This window comes from Phoenix dactylifera, chromosome 8 (genome assembly GCF_051530095.1).
Source record: "Phoenix dactylifera cultivar Ajwa chromosome 8, Ajwa_hap1_PhDact_Kaust_v1.1, whole genome shotgun sequence".
Classification (NCBI taxonomy): domain Eukaryota; kingdom Viridiplantae; phylum Streptophyta; class Magnoliopsida; order Arecales; family Arecaceae; genus Phoenix; species Phoenix dactylifera.
The window spans coordinates 26827537-26845154 of NC_143197.1; the positions used below are offsets into that span (position 1 = coordinate 26827537).

Consider the following 17618-nt stretch of genomic DNA (forward strand, 5'->3'; position numbering starts at 1 on the left):
CCCAACTAAAAGAAGTATTTGGAAGCATACGACCTGGTTTACATTTTTGTGAGGCCATTTGGTTAACCCACCTCAAGTTTTGTCGCAGGCCACGTTGTAGAAAGGTTGAAGAAAGTTCAGACAAGGATGCCCATGGCCCCATATAATTTAGCTGAAGCCCAGTTAATATTAAATCATTTATGGCCTGTTTGGCTGTTTCTATAGGATTGGATTAAACCATGTATTAACAAAACTCCGCTCGACCTAAATTCTCTGGGAAGAAAAAAAGATCTTCATAGAATTTCTTTTTTTTTTCCCTTCCTACATCCTAGAGGCAAGGATGTTGGCTAGGTTTGAATAGTCTCTTAAAAAATAAGAGCTAGATGGGCCCACAAGCTTATTTCCTACAGAATTTTGAGCCCAATCTGTAGGAATATCCAAATAGTACCTTAGGTGGATTGACCCAAACTTAGCCCGAGAGTAACCCAAGATGAGCTACGAGTAAAATAATTTTTGTTGTTTTCATCCGAAAGAACTAGTAGTTTCCTTCAATTCTTCTATGACAACATATGCAGGCAAGCTTGGATGGATAAAGCCTAAAGTTGATGGCTCTTTCCACCCTGAGTAAGTTAAGGCAGGAGTTGGTTATATCCTAAGATCTGATTCAGGTAATGTTGTTTCGCAAGCTTAAGGGCTAAATCAAAGGTGAATCCAAACACAAACCATTTTGAAATGTGTCATTTTTTCATAATCAATCAAACTTGCCAAAACTATTTTTTTAGGCATCATATTTTTTTAAATTATTTTTTTAAAAAAATATTCTGGTGAGAAAATATTTTTCTGTGAACCAAGTGTCTTGAAGGGTCTCTTAAAACTGAACGTAAGACTTAAAATAATTTGGTACAAACTGGAGCCACTTCCTTTCACCCTTCTTACTCCAATAAACTTTGAAAGAGCACAAAGGCCCAATCTCCTTTCATGCCACTTCTCACATTACTGAACCATCTCCAACTCTTCAGTTCCAAAATTTTATTCCATGCCATATCTTTACAAGAGCAACCATTGCAGGCTTTTCCACTCCCCAGTCACCAATAGGACTCCCCCATCAGTATCTCACCCCAGTGAACTCCTAGAAGAAGAATGTGTTGCCTCTTTGATCCAAAAATGCCCGGATATGAGAACCCTCCGCCAAATCCACGCTCACTTCGTCAAATCCCCCGCCAATTCCTCCTCCTTCTACGCCCTCTCCAAGATCCTCGCTTTCTGCGCCCTCTCCCCCTCCGGCGACCTCGCCTACGCCCGTCGCCTGTTCGCCCAAATTCCCCACCCAAACGTCTTCTCCTGGAACTCTATGATCCGGGGGTCCTCCCAGCTCCCCCATCCCTCCAAAGAACCCATCTTTCTCTACAAACAAATGCTCCAGAAAGGCTTTGCTCTCCCCAATAGCTTCACCCTCGCCTTCGTTCTGAAAGCTTGCTCGCTTATCTCGGCTTTCCTCGAAGGCCGCCAAATCCATTGCCATGCGTTTAAACACGGGCTTTATTCGAGCCCGTTTGTTCAGACTGGATTGTTGAATTTTTATGCGAAATGTGAAGAGCTTGTTGCCGCAAGATTGATTTTTGATGAAATCCCTGATAAGAATTTGATCGCTTGGAGCGCGATGATTGGTGGGTACGCGAGGTTGGGGTTGGTGAATGCGGCATTGGAGTTGTTCCGGGAGATGCAGGGGGCGGGGATCAGTCCGGATGAGGTGACAATGGTCAGTGTGATTCAAGCTTGTGCCAAGGCGGGGGCGCTGGATTTAGGGAAGTGGGTGCATGCTTTTATCGACAGGAATGGAATCAAAGCTGATCTTGAGCTGAAAACTGCGCTAATTGATATGTATGCCAAGTGCGGGGAAATAGACAGGGCAAGGAAGGTGTTTGATAGGATGGAGGTGAGGGATACGAAGGCTTGGAGCTCAATGATTGTTGGCCTGGCGATACATGGACTTGTAAAAGATGCTTTGGAGCTTTTCTCAAGAATGTTAGAGTCCAAGGTACTGGGATACGATCTATGCACAATGGACAGTTATGTGAAATGACTTTAGCATTAAATGGCACACAAATACATTCTTTCCAGCCATGGAGATGAATAAGTAGTGACTAGAAATAGCACTAAAGTCCATAGCTATGTCAAAAAATGGATGCGCCCACCTTTATGAGTGCCATCCAAGATAGAATGACATTGTACCTCTTTATTATTATTCCTCATGTTACTTTCTGCTCAATACCCCGTAATGCAACTCCATAACTTCCCACTATTTTATGTACTTTGCAGTAGTTTAACTAATGAAACAAGCGTATTGCTACTTCCATTCAGCAATAATAGATACATTGCTGCAATAATGGATTTGGGTATTTGAATGTATATTGGAAAGAATTTGCTTTCAGTTAGAACCAACTGCATGCTTGAAATGAGCATCCTATCTTATTACATCCGATATACTTGATAGATATTACTGATGGTAGTTTCCACCAGTGAAATGTGAATTAATTGTACACAGAATTGACATATGAAACATTTTTCATATATTATATTTTATAGGCATTCGTGTTTCTGCAAGCTTGCCAACATGTGGGTTTGCTGATATGCATGAATTAAAAGTTTTGCTGATGAAATGTACATTTTTTTTGGTGGAACTTTCTTTTGACAATTCTTCCATCAATTTCAGGTGAGGCCTAACCATGTGACCTTTATTGGTGTTTTATCTGCATGCGCTCATAGTGGATTAGTAAGTGATGGTCGGCGATTTTGGTCTATCATGCATGAGTTGGGCATTGAACCCATGATGGAGCATTATGGATGCATGGTTGATCTACTGTGTAGATCTGGCCTTTTTGAAGAAGCTTATTCATTTGTAAATACCATGCCTATCATGCCGAATTCCGTAATCTGGAGGACCCTTCTGGTAGGATGCAAGAGTAATGGAAGTCTTGATAAAGCAGAGCTTGTTGCAAAGCAACTTCTTGAGTTAGAGCCACTTAGTGCAGAGAATTATGTCCTAGTATCTAACCTTTATGCATCCAGCTCTCAGTGGGAAAAGGTGAGCTACATGAGGAAAAAGATGAAGGACAATGGTGTTAAGGTTGTCCCTGGCTGCAGTTCTATTGAAGTTGATGGTTTCTTACATGAGTTTGTGGTGGGTGATGAGTCGCATCTAGAGATCAAGGAGATAAGGAAGGTACTGAGAGAGATAACTGAGCGGGTTCGACTTGCTGGCCATGAGCCATGGACTTCAGCGGTCTTGCATGATGTTGGTGAAGAGGAGAAAGAAGTCGCTCTGTGCGAGCACAGTGAGAGGTTAGCCATTGCTTTTGGATTGTTGAAAACTAAGGCACCTGTTCCGATCCGGGTGGTGAAGAACTTGAGGGTTTGCAGTGATTGCCATGAGGTGACAAAGATAATAAGCAAGGCATATAACAGAGAGATTATTGTAAGGGATCGTGTTCGATTTCATCGTTTTGTCAATGGAGTTTGTTCTTGCAATGACTTCTGGTGATTGCTTGTTAAATAGATTTCTGCATTCTAAGTGCAAAAGAAAGATCATGCTTATTGTAAACTCTTGAAAGTTGACCAACCATCAGTGGACAGTCAGCTAACCCCCTCTTCTTTGTATATGGGGAAAAGGCTCATGCTTGTTCATTTAATAAAGCATATTGAAGAAAACTGGAGAAAGAAGCTCAGTTGTCCTGATCAACTGATATGATACATACTAAATCTTGAGTAAGAAATGGAAAGAGAGTTACAATGGACCCTTGTCATAGATGTCAATTGGTTTACAAGAGCTACATTTCTGCTAGAGGTCTAACCTGGATGGGACACCTGAAGGTAAGAATCATGCATGCATCAATATTTTTACTTGATGAAGGAAGCTTTCCTGCAAATATTATAGTTTTTCTATAACAAGCTGTCATTTTTGAGATATCCTAATCCAAGGGTTTTAGGAGCTGTATTTACAATTTTACATTTGAGAATATTGATAAACAAATTACACAATATATTCTTTATGCAGCCATTGCATGCTGTTGCTAGAATCAACTAATCAAGTATCAAACTATTGTATATAATGATTGTGCTAGTTAGTTCTTGGCATGGTAGGCATACTGTACTGTACCGAGTGACCATTTTTCACATTCCACATGAAAAGATTCAGGATTCTCTAGAAAGCATGCACATGTTGTATGATAAATGCCATGCAAACCTATACCTCTTAACATTTAGCTAGTTGTTAATTGCTTTGTGGCTCCGAAAAAAACTCTAACTTGAACAGGACATAATTTATGACCCATCTAAGCTTGGAGCATCCTAAGGCATGAACGTTTGCTCTGTTCGTCTAAGAGTTTCTAAATAAAGCATAAAATGGCATGAGGAAGCATCAAACCACTCAAAATAGTGAGATAACGTATTAATTAGTCTGGTCAATAGAATTCTAGTTCTTACATGGATGACCTTATATGGTAGGTGCTAAGTACCAGTCTGTATCATAATCTATTGATCTCAGCATCATTTCAATTCTTCACCTGCATGGAACATACCGTAGAGTATCATATTGGTATAACTTGATTCCTTAGTTATTTCCTCATAAAATAAAGGAAAGAATCTGATTCCTTAGCTTGTGGCCAATTTAAAACCTTAGTAAACCCTTTAATAGAATGCGAAAGGGACATGAACAGAAAAAAGAAAGCTGATGATTTGTTCCTATAAACATGTCTTCTTGGGATGTGGAATTTTTTTCAACTCTTAATTGTGGAAATATATTGTAGGTTCCAGCCAATAGTATACATTATCTCTTTGTTCTTTTTTTTTCTCTTTTTTTTTAAGATCTTATATAATATGAGAGGACCTACTGTAATGCCTTATTTTTACCCTCTTGTTTTTCTAGGTGCCCTTGGAGGAACAATCATTTAAGCAGTTGGCTTCTTTATGCATGTGAGGAGGTTTTATTTCAAGAGCATGAGCTTTTGGTGGAAATTTTATTGGGTCTATTTCCCCCCCTCTATCCATGATAAGGTGAGAGTACTCATGTAAAACCCAATCTATCCCTCGAAGTTAAACCCTCTCTCCTTCCCTGATTTTTTTCAATTTCATTTTAGGTATGGTATCGGCTGGCAGCTTTTTCAGATGTAACAGAGATTAGTCTCCTCTATTTAGTTAATTTTACCTTTTGTTGGGGTTTTCATTGGCTTCTGTCCCCTGTGCTTGTGCATGGTTGAATACTTGCACCATCTTTGCTGATCTCTCTCTCTCTCTCTCTCTGTCTCTCTCTCTCTGCGTGTGTGGCTTTTTATGCTTTCAAGTCTCAAATTGCTGCATTTTGATCTTGGAAAGTATAAGGATTTTTTAATAAACGGTTATTATGGCTACACCATGAGGGAAATATCTGAAATTAGTATTAGCAGGATATGAGCCCATTGGAAACATTTTCTGTGCCAAATGAAAGCAGATGCAAGCTTTCAATTATAATTTAGACAGCAGCATGGCATCAGCTGTATGAAACGATCACATCATAAATGGCATTAGAGCATCAGAATACAAGAGTCGCGTTACATAGATAACTAATATTTCTTTAGTGATATAAAAAGATGGGAGGTAGTAAGCTGGTCCTCTGCATATCTTGTGCATTCCGAAGATAATCAGAACCTTATAGAGAAGCAGAAAGATTCAAGGGCATTTGGGGCCTCCTCTCTTTGTCTTCCAGTTGTTGTAACATGGGCAAACCTCCTTGTGGGCATAGGTCCCAGGGGGAACACACCTGCACTTGAAACAACACTTCTGGCAGAAGAACATGCATGGCTTCTTATATGCAGTCTTGGAGCACCTAAATTGACAGGCATCAGGGCACTCTGCAAAATCCCATCCAAGAAATTATAAATGTATGCAGATCATCAGCTTCATATAGACATATGTTCATGCGCAGACATGCATGCGCGCGCGCAGTCACAGACACAGACAAGAGCTCACATACAAATGTATCTATATAAACAGACACACTAAACAGCAAATGTTAATGGCCACTTTCAAATGAGTGGAATACACTTTGATGACAGCATCTGGGTTGCTCAGTGGTCATTCGCCTAATGAAGACTGATATGTAGAAAGATTTGCAAGAAAACGAGTTTTGTTGTTTCTTCTTCAAAATTTTCATGTTAAAGTTTTGCTGCCGTCTCTGTCAAGTATTATCGAATTACAAGAAATTTAAGAAGTCCAAAAGCTTGGAAGTTGTCAGGCAAGGAGGTTAATCTCACTGCTGTAGAGATTACTTGTACTGACCTTAAAGGAAGGATGGTTCATTTATAATTCTTGTTATGCAGCGGTTATCTATTATCATTAAGACTGTTTTGGAACTGGAATCTTATAATAAGATAGCTCTTACATGATAAAGGTTGCAACATGTCTCCAGCAACTTTTTAAAATATCTAATACTTGAACTGATGGTGGAATATTCAAGTCTAATGAAGGTTTTCAGAAGTAACTATTTGAATTTATTTGAAATATCTAGCACTAAGTACAGATCCAGTACCTATATAGATGTAAGTTTAGATCCAATAAGATTTGGTTCTAGATCTGGAAATATTATGCTGGTCTGAACCCAGCTCTCAAGATATTCTCAACGTGCTCCACCGTTTACTGAGCCCAACTAGCCTAAGATTTGCGCAGATCCAAAACAACCATAGGAAATTACTAAATGTGCGATCTGAAACCCACCTGGACCACCACTCCCAAATCATAATTAGACAATACAGCCTAATCTTAAACTAAAGCACAACAGTTCATAAGATGAAAGTGCCGCATTTACAACCCATATAATTCTAGTGAAGCAATTGTTTGAAACAATAATAGAAAAGAAAAAGAAGCCAAGTGATTTATAACCATACCTCCCTCAGAAAACCCAGAATGCTTATGATGCTCCTGCCAAATAAATTCAGAAAAAAAAAAAAAAAAAACAAGAGTCAGCCTGGACCTTTCTATCCTGCTACATTGCTGTGAAAATGAAGGATGAGAACTTGTTTTGCTTCTTTAATGTTCTCCAACCTTTCTTGCAACCAAACTCAGCCCAGTATCTTCACCAAATACGTCCTAAAATATGAAAATGCGTCAGAAAGAGGGAGAAAACATCTTACAATGGACAGCTTTGCGAGCTTTTTAAGTGATAACCCTTGGGGGAAGTGAAAAATGAGGGGAAAGGGAAGAGAAGGACCTTGGTTGAGACTGCCATTGCAGCACAGCAAAGGAGGAGGAGCAAGAAGAGAAGAGCATGAGTAGATCTCCCCATTTGCAGGATGACGCCGAGACTGCAAGAATCCGATGCTGCTGTGCGGCTGCCACCCCAATTTATAGTTGCGAGTTGGTGACGGTTAATTAAAAGCTACCACCGCATTTACCGCGCACCGACACCCTCATAAATGCCTTTTAGCTTTTACTTTATACGGACGGGGGTGGCATTGGATGAGATCCAAGCCGGGTCCCCTTGTCAGTCTGGATGTTTTAACTTTACGATCGTCGCATTCAAAGCTTCAGAGGATGGTTTCACACTTGCCACGCGGTTTTGTGGCCTGTACATTTGTACTCTGTGTGAGTTCCTGACTGTATTTTGTACAGGTTTAATCTCTGACTGCTATCCTTGCTCCATTTGCTACGTCATCTGATCAATTTACTAGCAAATTTTACTCAAGTTTGTCATCTTGGGGGATCCAGAAATGATGCTATCAAAATTTCGACTCCATGATTCGCAGACGCGGATCATGATCAATCAATGGTTTTACTCAAAACTCAAAAGACCATGACAGTCCAAGATTATTTTTTTTTGGTTACAATTGCAGTCCAATATCTTTGCGGGACATAACATTGCACCCTACTCTATGTTATCATGCTTGAGAACTTTATTATTTAATCCATCTCGGTCGGCGGTCCAAAACGTTCTCCAATATCGGGGTGATGATGGAACTTAATTGGTCTATATATCCTTTTTCATGCCTAGGAATCAGAGCTATAGAGTTTTTTCACAAGCACTAAACCATCGGCATAAGGATCCAAAGGCAGATCTGAAGGACTGCATCAGTTTTTTCGTGTTGTAACATGCGAGTTCACACAATCAATCTGGGAAAAAATTTGGAGTCCGGTATCCATGCAGCCTATACCCAACACAATCGAGGGGATATGGAGCGACTGGAGACAAACCATTAAGGAAAAGAGTCAAAAATAGGATGGGACTTCCTGCTAACCACAACATGCTGGAGTACGTGGAAAAAAATGGAATAATAAGATATTCAAGCTAAAGCTACTAATGAGATGCAGAAGCAATGCGTTTTTTTCTCCTGAGAAGATTGAACATCCTACCATAAGGGAAAATACCAGATTGGTTCAGCAAATGTTCCAGTTTGAGAGAAACAGAAGGATTGGGTTAAACTTAACGAACAACTCATCTTTAGATAACAGGATAAAGTAAATTAGGAGCTAATCACAACTTACCCTCGATCACAACACATTCTGTTTATCTGGTTTTTGTAATTACCGATCATGTGCGAGTCCATACAACGTGCAAAACACGACAAAATCTAACGTACAGACCCTCCCGTTGAGGTACAGGCAATGTCCCACCAACCACCATTACCAAAAAAAGTTGGCACGACACTAATTTATTTAAGAAAAAAAAGTAGATCAGAAGAACACCTATTTAATCATTTTGATAGTCTACTTAAAAATATTTTGATACAACTCGGTATGGTTCAAGGAGTTTCCAATTTAACCATGGGCCCGAGGACTCGACCGTGCTCGATGTGCCCACCTCCCAAGCGCCAACCATGTCAGCCACCCATCCGGTGAAGCATAAATCAACCTCGCATCAGAACAAAAAATCTACTCCTTCCAGCTCCTCTCCGGGTCACCAACGGGAGACGGCCAGCAAAGAATTGTTCCAATTGGCATGAATTATTAAAACAACAGACTGCTCTCAATAATTAAATCGATTGTCTTCAGTTCTATGAGGACAGACAAACAAGAGAATCACTGTCGATGGTGCATATTATCAACCAACAAACAGAGAATTCAGCTCTGGATGTCCAAGAAATTAAGATGAATCAAACAACTATTCTGCATGCCGGCAGTCGTGATCTTTATTCATAAGCAAAGAAAAGCGTTGCTTCACGGTCTAAAAGTTTCCACTCACTCAGGATGCGTTGGCAACTGGAAAATGGTCTGCAGAAAGTGAATCCATGCAGAAGTTGCTTCCACACTTCAATTCTTGGGTCCTAACTGCATAGTCCAGGACCTCCCCATTGGACCGACCACGATCATTTATTGTGGATCTTTCATCAACCACTCGGAACCTGAAAAGAGGAGACAATTTATGAATAGGAGGACAGCAACAATATCCATGCATGGTTCTGATCCCATGGTAGCATAAAAAGAGATCTAACAAGCAGACTTCATGAGAAAGAGGACCTCAAGATTCGACGATTGATTGAATTGCTAGCACTTCTCCTGTAAGCATGTTTAAGGTCACCACCGCTCCCTCGAGAGGACTTGCTCCTGGTATGCTTGTGCTTGTAATAATCCCTTTTTATGGACTCGGAATGATGGCGATGACCCTTTACTGTGTGTGACTCAGATGTTGAGGGTGGGTCATAGACATCTGGCGCCCACTTCACGCTCAACTTTATCTTCGGGAGCAGCCCCTCTTGTTTACGACTTCCTTTCATGGCAGACACCAACTTTGCAGTAGTCTGTTAGGAGACAGGATAGACAAATCATTGTTAACTTACAGTACATTGTCAGAGACAATCGTAAAGTTTTGCTGCTCTTCTATCCCTGAGCTGTGAGATACATGAGTATTGCGTATAGCCTTAGCGACATGGAGAAACAAATGATAGTATTCATGAAAACAGTTGCATGCTTTTATAACATATGCTTGGTAATGTTTCACTCTTTCACCAAACATGCATATTATTAGAGGCAATTAGATCTCATATAAAATTTGCCTTTTCGTTACTAAATCCCATGGGCATTGGACAAAGTGCTAGGTGCTACAAACTAATGCCAATGTTGCTTTGTCACATGTTTTATGATGATAGGTGAAATGTACCTATGTCGTAATCAGTTCTACAGAAGAGCTATTCACCTGATAGTATATCCCTTCTCAATTTTTCTCTCAATAAAAGAAAGGGTGGCTTTGCCTCTTTTCTCATCAAAAAAGAAAAAATGTTAAATTTGTGATATACTACTGGTCATTTAGATAATAAACAAAAAAGAGATTGTATAACATGTGAAAGAGACAAAGTTTTAGCAGGCAAATGACAAATAATACAGAAAATATTGGAAGAAACAAAGTAAAATTGTACAGTTAGATATACAATCTGTCAGCTCAAAATTTGCCAACTAATTTCTCCTATTATTCTTTGAAATAATCTCTGACTATCAAAATAGCCCGAACCTAGAATATTTCATGGATCAGTGTCAAGTACATGGCATGCCATGTTGATCAACAGATCTCCTGTGAAGGTTCACTTCACGAAGCAACCATGACTGACTCTTTTATCCAATGCCTAAAAAACGAAGGGAAAATCATGCCATTTGAAACTTGCGAGTCATGCTTTTTTCATAGCTTGTGGTAGTGATTCTAGCTCATTCAGAACATAAACAAATAAGCATTTATATATGATACAAAATTCAAAATGGTGGAAGGACACCATCAAGGTCTTTCAAGAAAATGAGAAAAAGAACAGAGAGCACAAGAGTAAACAATAAATCATGGAAAGGTTTCTTGTTATCTTAGTCAATTCCTACTGTTGTTTGTTCTTAATGACCAATGACTGCTTTGCAATATCCTATTCTTTTTTAAATGAAAAGCATATTATACAGATCTTGCAAAGCTTGCAATGTGCATGATATTAACTTTCCTTAGTTCCTTAATTTTGGAATGCACAATTCATGGACAACATTGTCCACTAAAATATCGTATGGCTTAAAATTTCACATACTGAAGACTTCATAGACAAGAAAACTTATATAACATCGAGATACTAGTAAAACATGGTGCCACCAGAACAATTTATGAGCATCATAAAAATTCAGCTTCAGTTGTGCAAATACTTCTCAAAACAAGGTTACAGCGTCCAAAGTTCCAAAAATACAGCATGGAATTTCATCAATCAACATCTTAGGAAACATGTTGTAGACACAGACAAAAACACAGGACAATCAGGTAATTCTAGGAACAAAATGGCAAAAGACATCTAAAATTGAGAAAAATGCACACGATTTATATAACATCCAAAATGATACATCAACATTAAAATGGATCTCCATACAATGAACTGTCATCTTTGTGTGTGTAAAGGCACCAGTTCAACCACATGAAGCTAGGCACTGCAGCTTAATTACCCAAGCAGGACCACATAAGCACCTATTAAGAAACATGTGACATCAATTCTTCCTAAGCAAATTAAACCTTCAAAATAAATGACAAAAAAATTATGGCTTATCATACTTTATGAGCATAGATATTATTGTATTATAACCTTCAATTTGATGCTTGTTGATGGCCTGGACACACGGAAACATGGTAATTGCAAGGCAGGTTCTAGATAGCTCAACCTGACAAACCTCATGTCATGAGATTGACAGAAGAGGCATAACTACATTCACAAAATGAACAGTCCAAATTTTGACAGGGAACTATCATGGGTAATAATATAATACTCAAGCAACATAAGAAAGCATTGGCAAATTTGCATAGTGTAACAGGTACAGTTCACATAAATCAAAAGTGGTTAGTCATGTCACATGAATATTCTGCTATCATAAATATCAAAACTACAATGATAGAAGTCCCAAAATTCAGATTATGCATGTTAAATCATTCAACATTATTTTTTATATTAAACATCAACAACTAAATTATGTTTATTAATTATATAAACAGGTCAACAATAAAATATATCCCCGGTAGTAAAGGTTGCAGCTTAAGATGCAAAAAAATGGAATGCATTACATTAAGTATGCTCCAAAAACATCATCTTAACTGGCAATAATATACTATTATAAAAAAAAAAGTGATTTGCAGGCAGTAAATCGAAGGAATTAAAAATACACAATTTAAAATATTCACTGAAACTCAGACAACAAAAATAGAACAACAGTAAAGAGTGGTCATTACACATTTTGCATTTAACGTAAGTGTTACAATCTGATTGATGTAGACACAACTTATCAGACAATTTTCAGTATATTAATCTCAATGTAAATTAAGTGATCAGCAACTACACTGACACCCAATATACCCTAACATAATTATGCTAAGCATCTTCCCATAATTTAAATAACACCTACTTTCACAAGTTAAATGCATACAGAAATGCAGAACTTACAGGCTTAGAAGAACCCTCAATATGCACTACTGTTCTTGATGATCCCTCTCCTACATCTATGTCTAAAGGACGTGATTGCAGCATCTCTAACTCTGAGAATAACATTGTTTCACATTTGCTTAAACCTTTTAACATATTTGTATCAACAGAGAGAGAGTGCATTTCAGTGTCAGTGCAGAACTCATCCTGATTTAACATGACATTACTGTTATCCAAACACTCATGGCTCTCACGAATATGCAGGACTTCATTAAAAGTGACTCCAAGTTCTTGAATGCTCAAATCACCATTCTCAGTTATAGAGGAAATATCAATGTCCTCCAAAGACATTCCCTTCACATTCTTTTCCATAATACCATAAGTACGCTGGTCTTGTTCCACGCATGATTGCTTATAGTTAGCACTGAAGAAAGATAATTTGCAGCCAGCATCATCAGAAGTTGGACTTGCACAAGGTGTGGATCTTCCCATCCAGGGATTGCTGTGATGAAATCTGACAGGAGTCCATGTTAGAAAAAGTAATTTTATTTCATACTACACTAAATAGACATGAACGAAAATAACGTTCTTATAACTCATTCTCATAATGGTAATGGCTGACTTATTGTGATAAAAAAAAATAACAACAAGCTTATCAGAAGACCATCAAAGCCTTATTAAACATTAAGGAAATAACTGGGTGGCATGTAAACGCCTGAACTGCCAATATTATAAAGCATGCCAAATTCCCTGTACTTTTCTTGGCAAATAACAGAAAAAGTCAGAAAAGTCACTATAGAAAAGGCTTGCATTAATAGAGCGGAGTACCTGCAAGCCTATAGATGAGCTTCATACATGATGTCTTCTTGATACGTAGAACATAATTGTATGGTAATGTACTTCAAAGAAGGAAAAGGTAAATTACTTGATAGATACTTTTCTCATTCTTAGGTCTTCCAATTCTTATTATGTATTATGTGCACAGCACCCAGTTATGGTCCCAGAAATTAGGGACCTTGGGAAGGACAAATTGGGGATAGACCTAATCTTTGGAATTTTTTTCGCACAAAGTAAATGCCCCAACGCTCAAACCCGTGATGTATGCATAAGATATCACAAAGAGAAATGAGAAGCAGAACAAAAAATGGAAGCTGCCAATAGTAACTTATTATTCAACTAAGCTAAAACTAAAGCTTGATAGAACTCCTTCTGCATTATATTTTGCCTCACTAATACAAAAATATCTAATTTCAACGCATTATTTTATTAAACTACTGAACAGTACTAAGTTGTTTCATGCACTGATTTTGTTATCCATGATATCTTCATTAATCTAGATAGCATAATTCTTGAAATATTTGAGCCAAAAGATGGAAATATAACTCATTTTAAGTAATAGTTCATGATACATGTTTCAATTTTTGAAGATTGTAATTGCTAGAGCATTTAACCAATGTACAGAACTACAACTTCTAGAAGTATCTGAAATACATCAGTAACTTATAGAGCAAATGCATACCCTGAGATAATCAAGCACATTTCAGGAACCTTAGTTATGCATACCGCTGTTAGAGCGACTAGCAGATGCAAGTTCTCTTTTTCTAATTCTTGTTCTAAAGTTACATGCAGTTGCAGATTCAGAAAACTACTCAAATGCTGCGGCTTTACTTATACATACATACATACATATATATATCTATATGTATCTATACATACATATGTATGTATGTACACACGCGCACACACAGATATATATATATATGTGTGTGTGTGTAGATATATGTGTATGTGTGTGTGTATACAGATATATACATATATAGATACATATATACACTCACACATACATATATATATATATATATACACTCACACATATACATGTATACATATACATATGTATGTATACATACATACATATACACACACACACACGTATACATATACATATGTATGTATATATATATATACACACATATGTATATGTATATGTGTGTGTGTGTGTATAGACATACATATGTATATGTATATGTGTGTGTGTGTGTATATACACACACACATATACATATACATATACATATGTATACACACACACACACACACACACACACATATGTATATGTATGTGTGTGTGTGTATATATACATATGTATATGTATATGTGTATATGTGTGTGTGTGCGCATACATATGTATATGTATATGTGTATATATACATAGATATATGTACATACATACATACATTATACACACACACACACACATACATTATATATATATATATGAACATATGTATATATATATATGTACATACATACATAATATATACAGTATATATACATGGCAAATGGCAACCATTGTTATGTTGTTTGATCCCAACAATCAACCTCAAATTGCTAACCTCAGATTGCACAAAGACCTTGTCAGCTAATAAACCCTGTGACAGATCAGAAAAACATTCAACTCAGATCTAGTTATCATTGATTTGAAGCAAACCTTTGGCGCTGGGCTTACTTAGAGCATGTCCTAAAACATTGTTTGACAAGAATACACATCGGTGCATTTTCATATCATCAGAAAATGCTATGAGACAGAAAATCATTCTCCAACGGAGAAAAAGGAATGATTTTTCTTCCTAGGATTCTATTTAGAATTCTAAGCTAGGCCAAATAGAGGCAAGCAACTGAGCTATTACCTCAACCGAGAACGTTGTAATCTCCGCGAACAACAGCAAATAACGCAAAAGCTCCTGACTCCTCTAATCCAAAGCCCAAACCCAAGGAAACAACCCCGGCGTTCCCCGAGGAGCACACTCAGATTCAGATGCAAATTCCAAGAATAAGGCGAATTGCTGACAAACCCAGAAACGGAGAAGAAGAAGAAGAAGAAGGACGAACAAGACGACGAAGAAAGCAAGGAGAAATCCCAAAGGAGTGAAGGACGAGGGTGAGATCTACCCTTGGGGACCTAATGTTAGAGATTACCACGACGATTCCACTTCTCCAACTGTTTCAGACGATGGGAACAACTACTAGAACCGCCATGGAACGAGGTCTGGGAGGAGATCGTGGCTGCCGCGCCCGCCGCTCGCCTGTGGAAGAATTCCCCGAGCACCGAAGGCATCGTCGATGCTCTTCAAATCCAACAACCACACCCTAATCCCCAGCACCGCGAAAACCGAATCAAGAACAACAAATCTTCGAATGAATCGATCGGCTTCAACGTCAGCCCATCAGAAGCGGGAGATATCAGAGGGGAATCGGATCGCGAGACCTCGAAAACGGGCGAACAGGAGAGAGAGGGTCGGTGTGGGTATAAATAAATAGGGGAGGTGGTAAGGAGAGCCGCAAGGGCGTGAAGTTTCCTGGAACGCGACGTGGCGTGATCTTGTTTTCCACCCTGTTCTAGAATTGCGGCCGCACACAGAAAAGCGGAACCGGCCCACGGATTTCGCATCCGAAACGGGTAGCCCGGGCCACATCAGCGCATAATTCTCGTTGCTATCTAACTATGGGAATCCATCTGTTACCCTGGATTTGATATTTCGCCGGTTTTGACTCGCTTTTAAAGAAACTACAAACCAAGAAGGCATGAGGTTGATGTTTGCCGCCCCACCAAAAGTTACTGACTTGATTGAGGAACCATGGTCATAGAATTCCAAACATGCACTTCTAAGCCCCTCCCATGTATGTATGATGTGTATATGTATGTATTACATATACATATATATATATATATATATATACACACACACACACACATGCACATACATAGAGAGAGACTAAGATGCTTTCTAGTAAAATTTAATAATACAACTTTAAAAATAAAAAAATGTCGAATATGATTTATAATACATAAAAAGGCTTAGAAAAGATATACATTTTCAAGATCTTTTACCCGTGTAATAAATGGAGAAAAAATAAACAATTTAACGGTATGATATTATATCTTTGTTTGATCTATAATCTAAAAGCATCCAAATTAATTGAAATTTGATCTATGTATGTTTTAAAGTATTTAGATTAAGATCAATGATTTAGATTTCCAAATTATATGGCGTATAACATATTATAGCTCTCTAGTGCTATTACTATCTTTCATTTTGTGTTTACTTGATGCATAGGCTGGAGATTGCTAAAATAAATGATTATTATTTTTAGATATTTTTATACACCATAGATCATAGTTAACAATATTGATTTTTATTTTGAGAGGTATGGCCTTATTTTTCACTATGAAATATTTGAGGCTAAATGTAGTCGGGTCATCCTCTCTTTATGGACATGTATGTATAATTTTTAATTTGTCGTCATAGCAAATCATGGACTTATATTGTTTTAATTATCCATTTTTATGTCCGTATGTTGCATAGATTAGAAATTACCAAAATAAATATTTTTTTATTTCTAGGCTTTCTTATTATCATTTCTGATTATCAAAATACATGATATGATAGGGCAAATGTTGTGTTTTGATTTTGAAGATGGGAATTTGATGAGAAATTTGATCCTTGAATTTGCAATAGTTTATAACTTACAATTGTAAATACATATATATACATACATATGTACCATGAGTATGTATGTTTAACCATATATATATATATATATATATATATATATATATATATATATATATATATATATAAGCGCTGAATTTTTTGACAGCTGAACTTTTAAAAACATGTCAAATTACACCCACATATGAATGTATCTGAATTTCGGCCATACACATTTATATGATCGAAATTTAACCAGGTAATTTTATTTTTAAACTAATTATACCGGAGCATTTATTGTATTATATTTTCATTGAATTTGAATGACTATGGAGAGGTGAAGATGAGATGATAATAGTTGCTTAGACTAATATAAAATGGATGCCATTGCGAGGCTTTTAAAATTACGAGCTGATGATGGGCAAAAAAGTGGTGCATGAGGCTGTTGGAAGACAAATAGGTACACATGAGTGAGAGGATAAGAGACAACCATGATAACTATTTTAATGGAGAAAGTGCAGCAAGAACTTATTTTAAATGAGAGGGGACAATAAGATGGTAAGTGCTCGTAACTAAGATGTTAAGTTTCCCGCAATTTATTATCATTGATTAAATAGCACCATTTTTAACACATCATGACATTTTGCGCGTTTAGAGGTAAAAAACCAGTCTATTAATAGGAGTTAGCTACATTCACAACTCACAAGCGGTGATAGAGAGGAAACCAGAGTAATTAACACATGATTGACAAAAAAAAAA

The 17618-nt window shown here is 37.5% G+C and overlaps 3 protein-coding genes across 5 annotated transcripts; 1 reads left to right on the top strand and 2 right to left on the bottom strand.

Annotated features, from left to right (window-relative positions):
• The first annotated feature begins 311 nt into the window (after nucleotides 1–311).
• On the top strand, nucleotides 312–6968 carry LOC103709076 (pentatricopeptide repeat-containing protein At2g02980, chloroplastic-like). 2 transcript variants are annotated; one of them, XM_008794262.6, is made up of 4 exons: nucleotides 312–2017; nucleotides 2693–3849; nucleotides 4904–5031; nucleotides 5115–6968. In XM_008794262.6, the coding sequence occupies exons 1-2, from the start codon at nucleotides 1016–1018 to the stop codon at nucleotides 3518–3520; spliced, it is 1830 nt and encodes a 609-aa protein (XP_008792484.3). In that variant the 5' UTR covers nucleotides 312–1015; the 3' UTR covers nucleotides 3521–3849; nucleotides 4904–5031; nucleotides 5115–6968. The 2 variants fall into 2 exon arrangements, with proteins under 2 accessions (XP_008792484.3, XP_026661198.3); XM_026805397.4 differs by having other exon boundaries at nucleotides 4904–6968.
• Nucleotides 5509–7362, bottom strand: LOC103709077 (peamaclein-like). Its single transcript, XM_008794263.5, has 4 exons — nucleotides 7220–7362; nucleotides 7054–7098; nucleotides 6897–6930; nucleotides 5509–5864 (listed from the first exon to the last, which is right to left on the bottom strand). Exons 1-4 carry the CDS (start codon nucleotides 7292–7294, stop codon nucleotides 5683–5685), a joined length of 336 nt encoding a protein of 111 aa, XP_008792485.1. The 5' UTR covers nucleotides 7295–7362; the 3' UTR covers nucleotides 5509–5682.
• A 1130-nt stretch (nucleotides 7363–8492) lies between these two features.
• Nucleotides 8493–15757, bottom strand: LOC103709078 (uncharacterized). 2 transcript variants are annotated; one of them, XM_017843320.5, is made up of 4 exons: nucleotides 15057–15757; nucleotides 12387–12879; nucleotides 9463–9743; nucleotides 8493–9347 (listed from the first exon to the last, which is right to left on the bottom strand). In XM_017843320.5, the coding sequence occupies exons 2-4, from the start codon at nucleotides 12855–12857 to the stop codon at nucleotides 9188–9190; spliced, it is 912 nt and encodes a 303-aa protein (XP_017698809.3). In that variant the 5' UTR covers nucleotides 12858–12879; nucleotides 15057–15757; the 3' UTR covers nucleotides 8493–9187. The 2 variants fall into 2 exon arrangements, with proteins under 2 accessions (XP_017698809.3, XP_088559452.2); XM_088703326.2 differs by lacking the exon at nucleotides 15057–15757 and having other exon boundaries at nucleotides 12387–14244.
• Between the last annotated feature and the right edge of the window lie 1861 nt (nucleotides 15758–17618).

Coding starts and splice junctions, on each gene's coding strand:
- LOC103709076 (XM_026805397.4), top strand. CDS start 1,016: ATGCCATATCTTTACAAGAGCAACCATTGCAGGCTTTTCCACTCCCCA. Junction 2,018..2,692: donor CAAGAATGTTAGAGTCCAAG/GTACTGGGATAC, acceptor CATCAATTTCAG/GTGAGGCCTAACCATGTGAC.
- LOC103709077 (XM_008794263.5), bottom strand. CDS start 7,294: ATGGGGAGATCTACTCATGCTCTTCTCTTCTTGCTCCTCCTCCTTTGC. Junction 7,099..7,219: donor CAATGGCAGTCTCAACCAAG/GTCCTTCTCTTC, acceptor TTCATATTTTAG/GACGTATTTGGTGAAGATAC. Junction 5,865..6,896: donor TTCTGGGTTTTCTGAGGGAG/GTATGGTTATAA, acceptor GGGATTTTGCAG/AGTGCCCTGATGCCTGTCAA.
- LOC103709078 (XM_017843320.5), bottom strand. CDS start 12,857: ATGGGAAGATCCACACCTTGTGCAAGTCCAACTTCTGATGATGCTGGC. Junction 9,744..12,386: donor TTGAGGGTTCTTCTAAGCCT/GTAAGTTCTGCA, acceptor GTCTCCTAACAG/ACTACTGCAAAGTTGGTGTC. Junction 9,348..9,462: donor ATCAATCGTCGAATCTTGAG/GTCCTCTTTCTC, acceptor TCCTCTTTTCAG/GTTCCGAGTGGTTGATGAAA.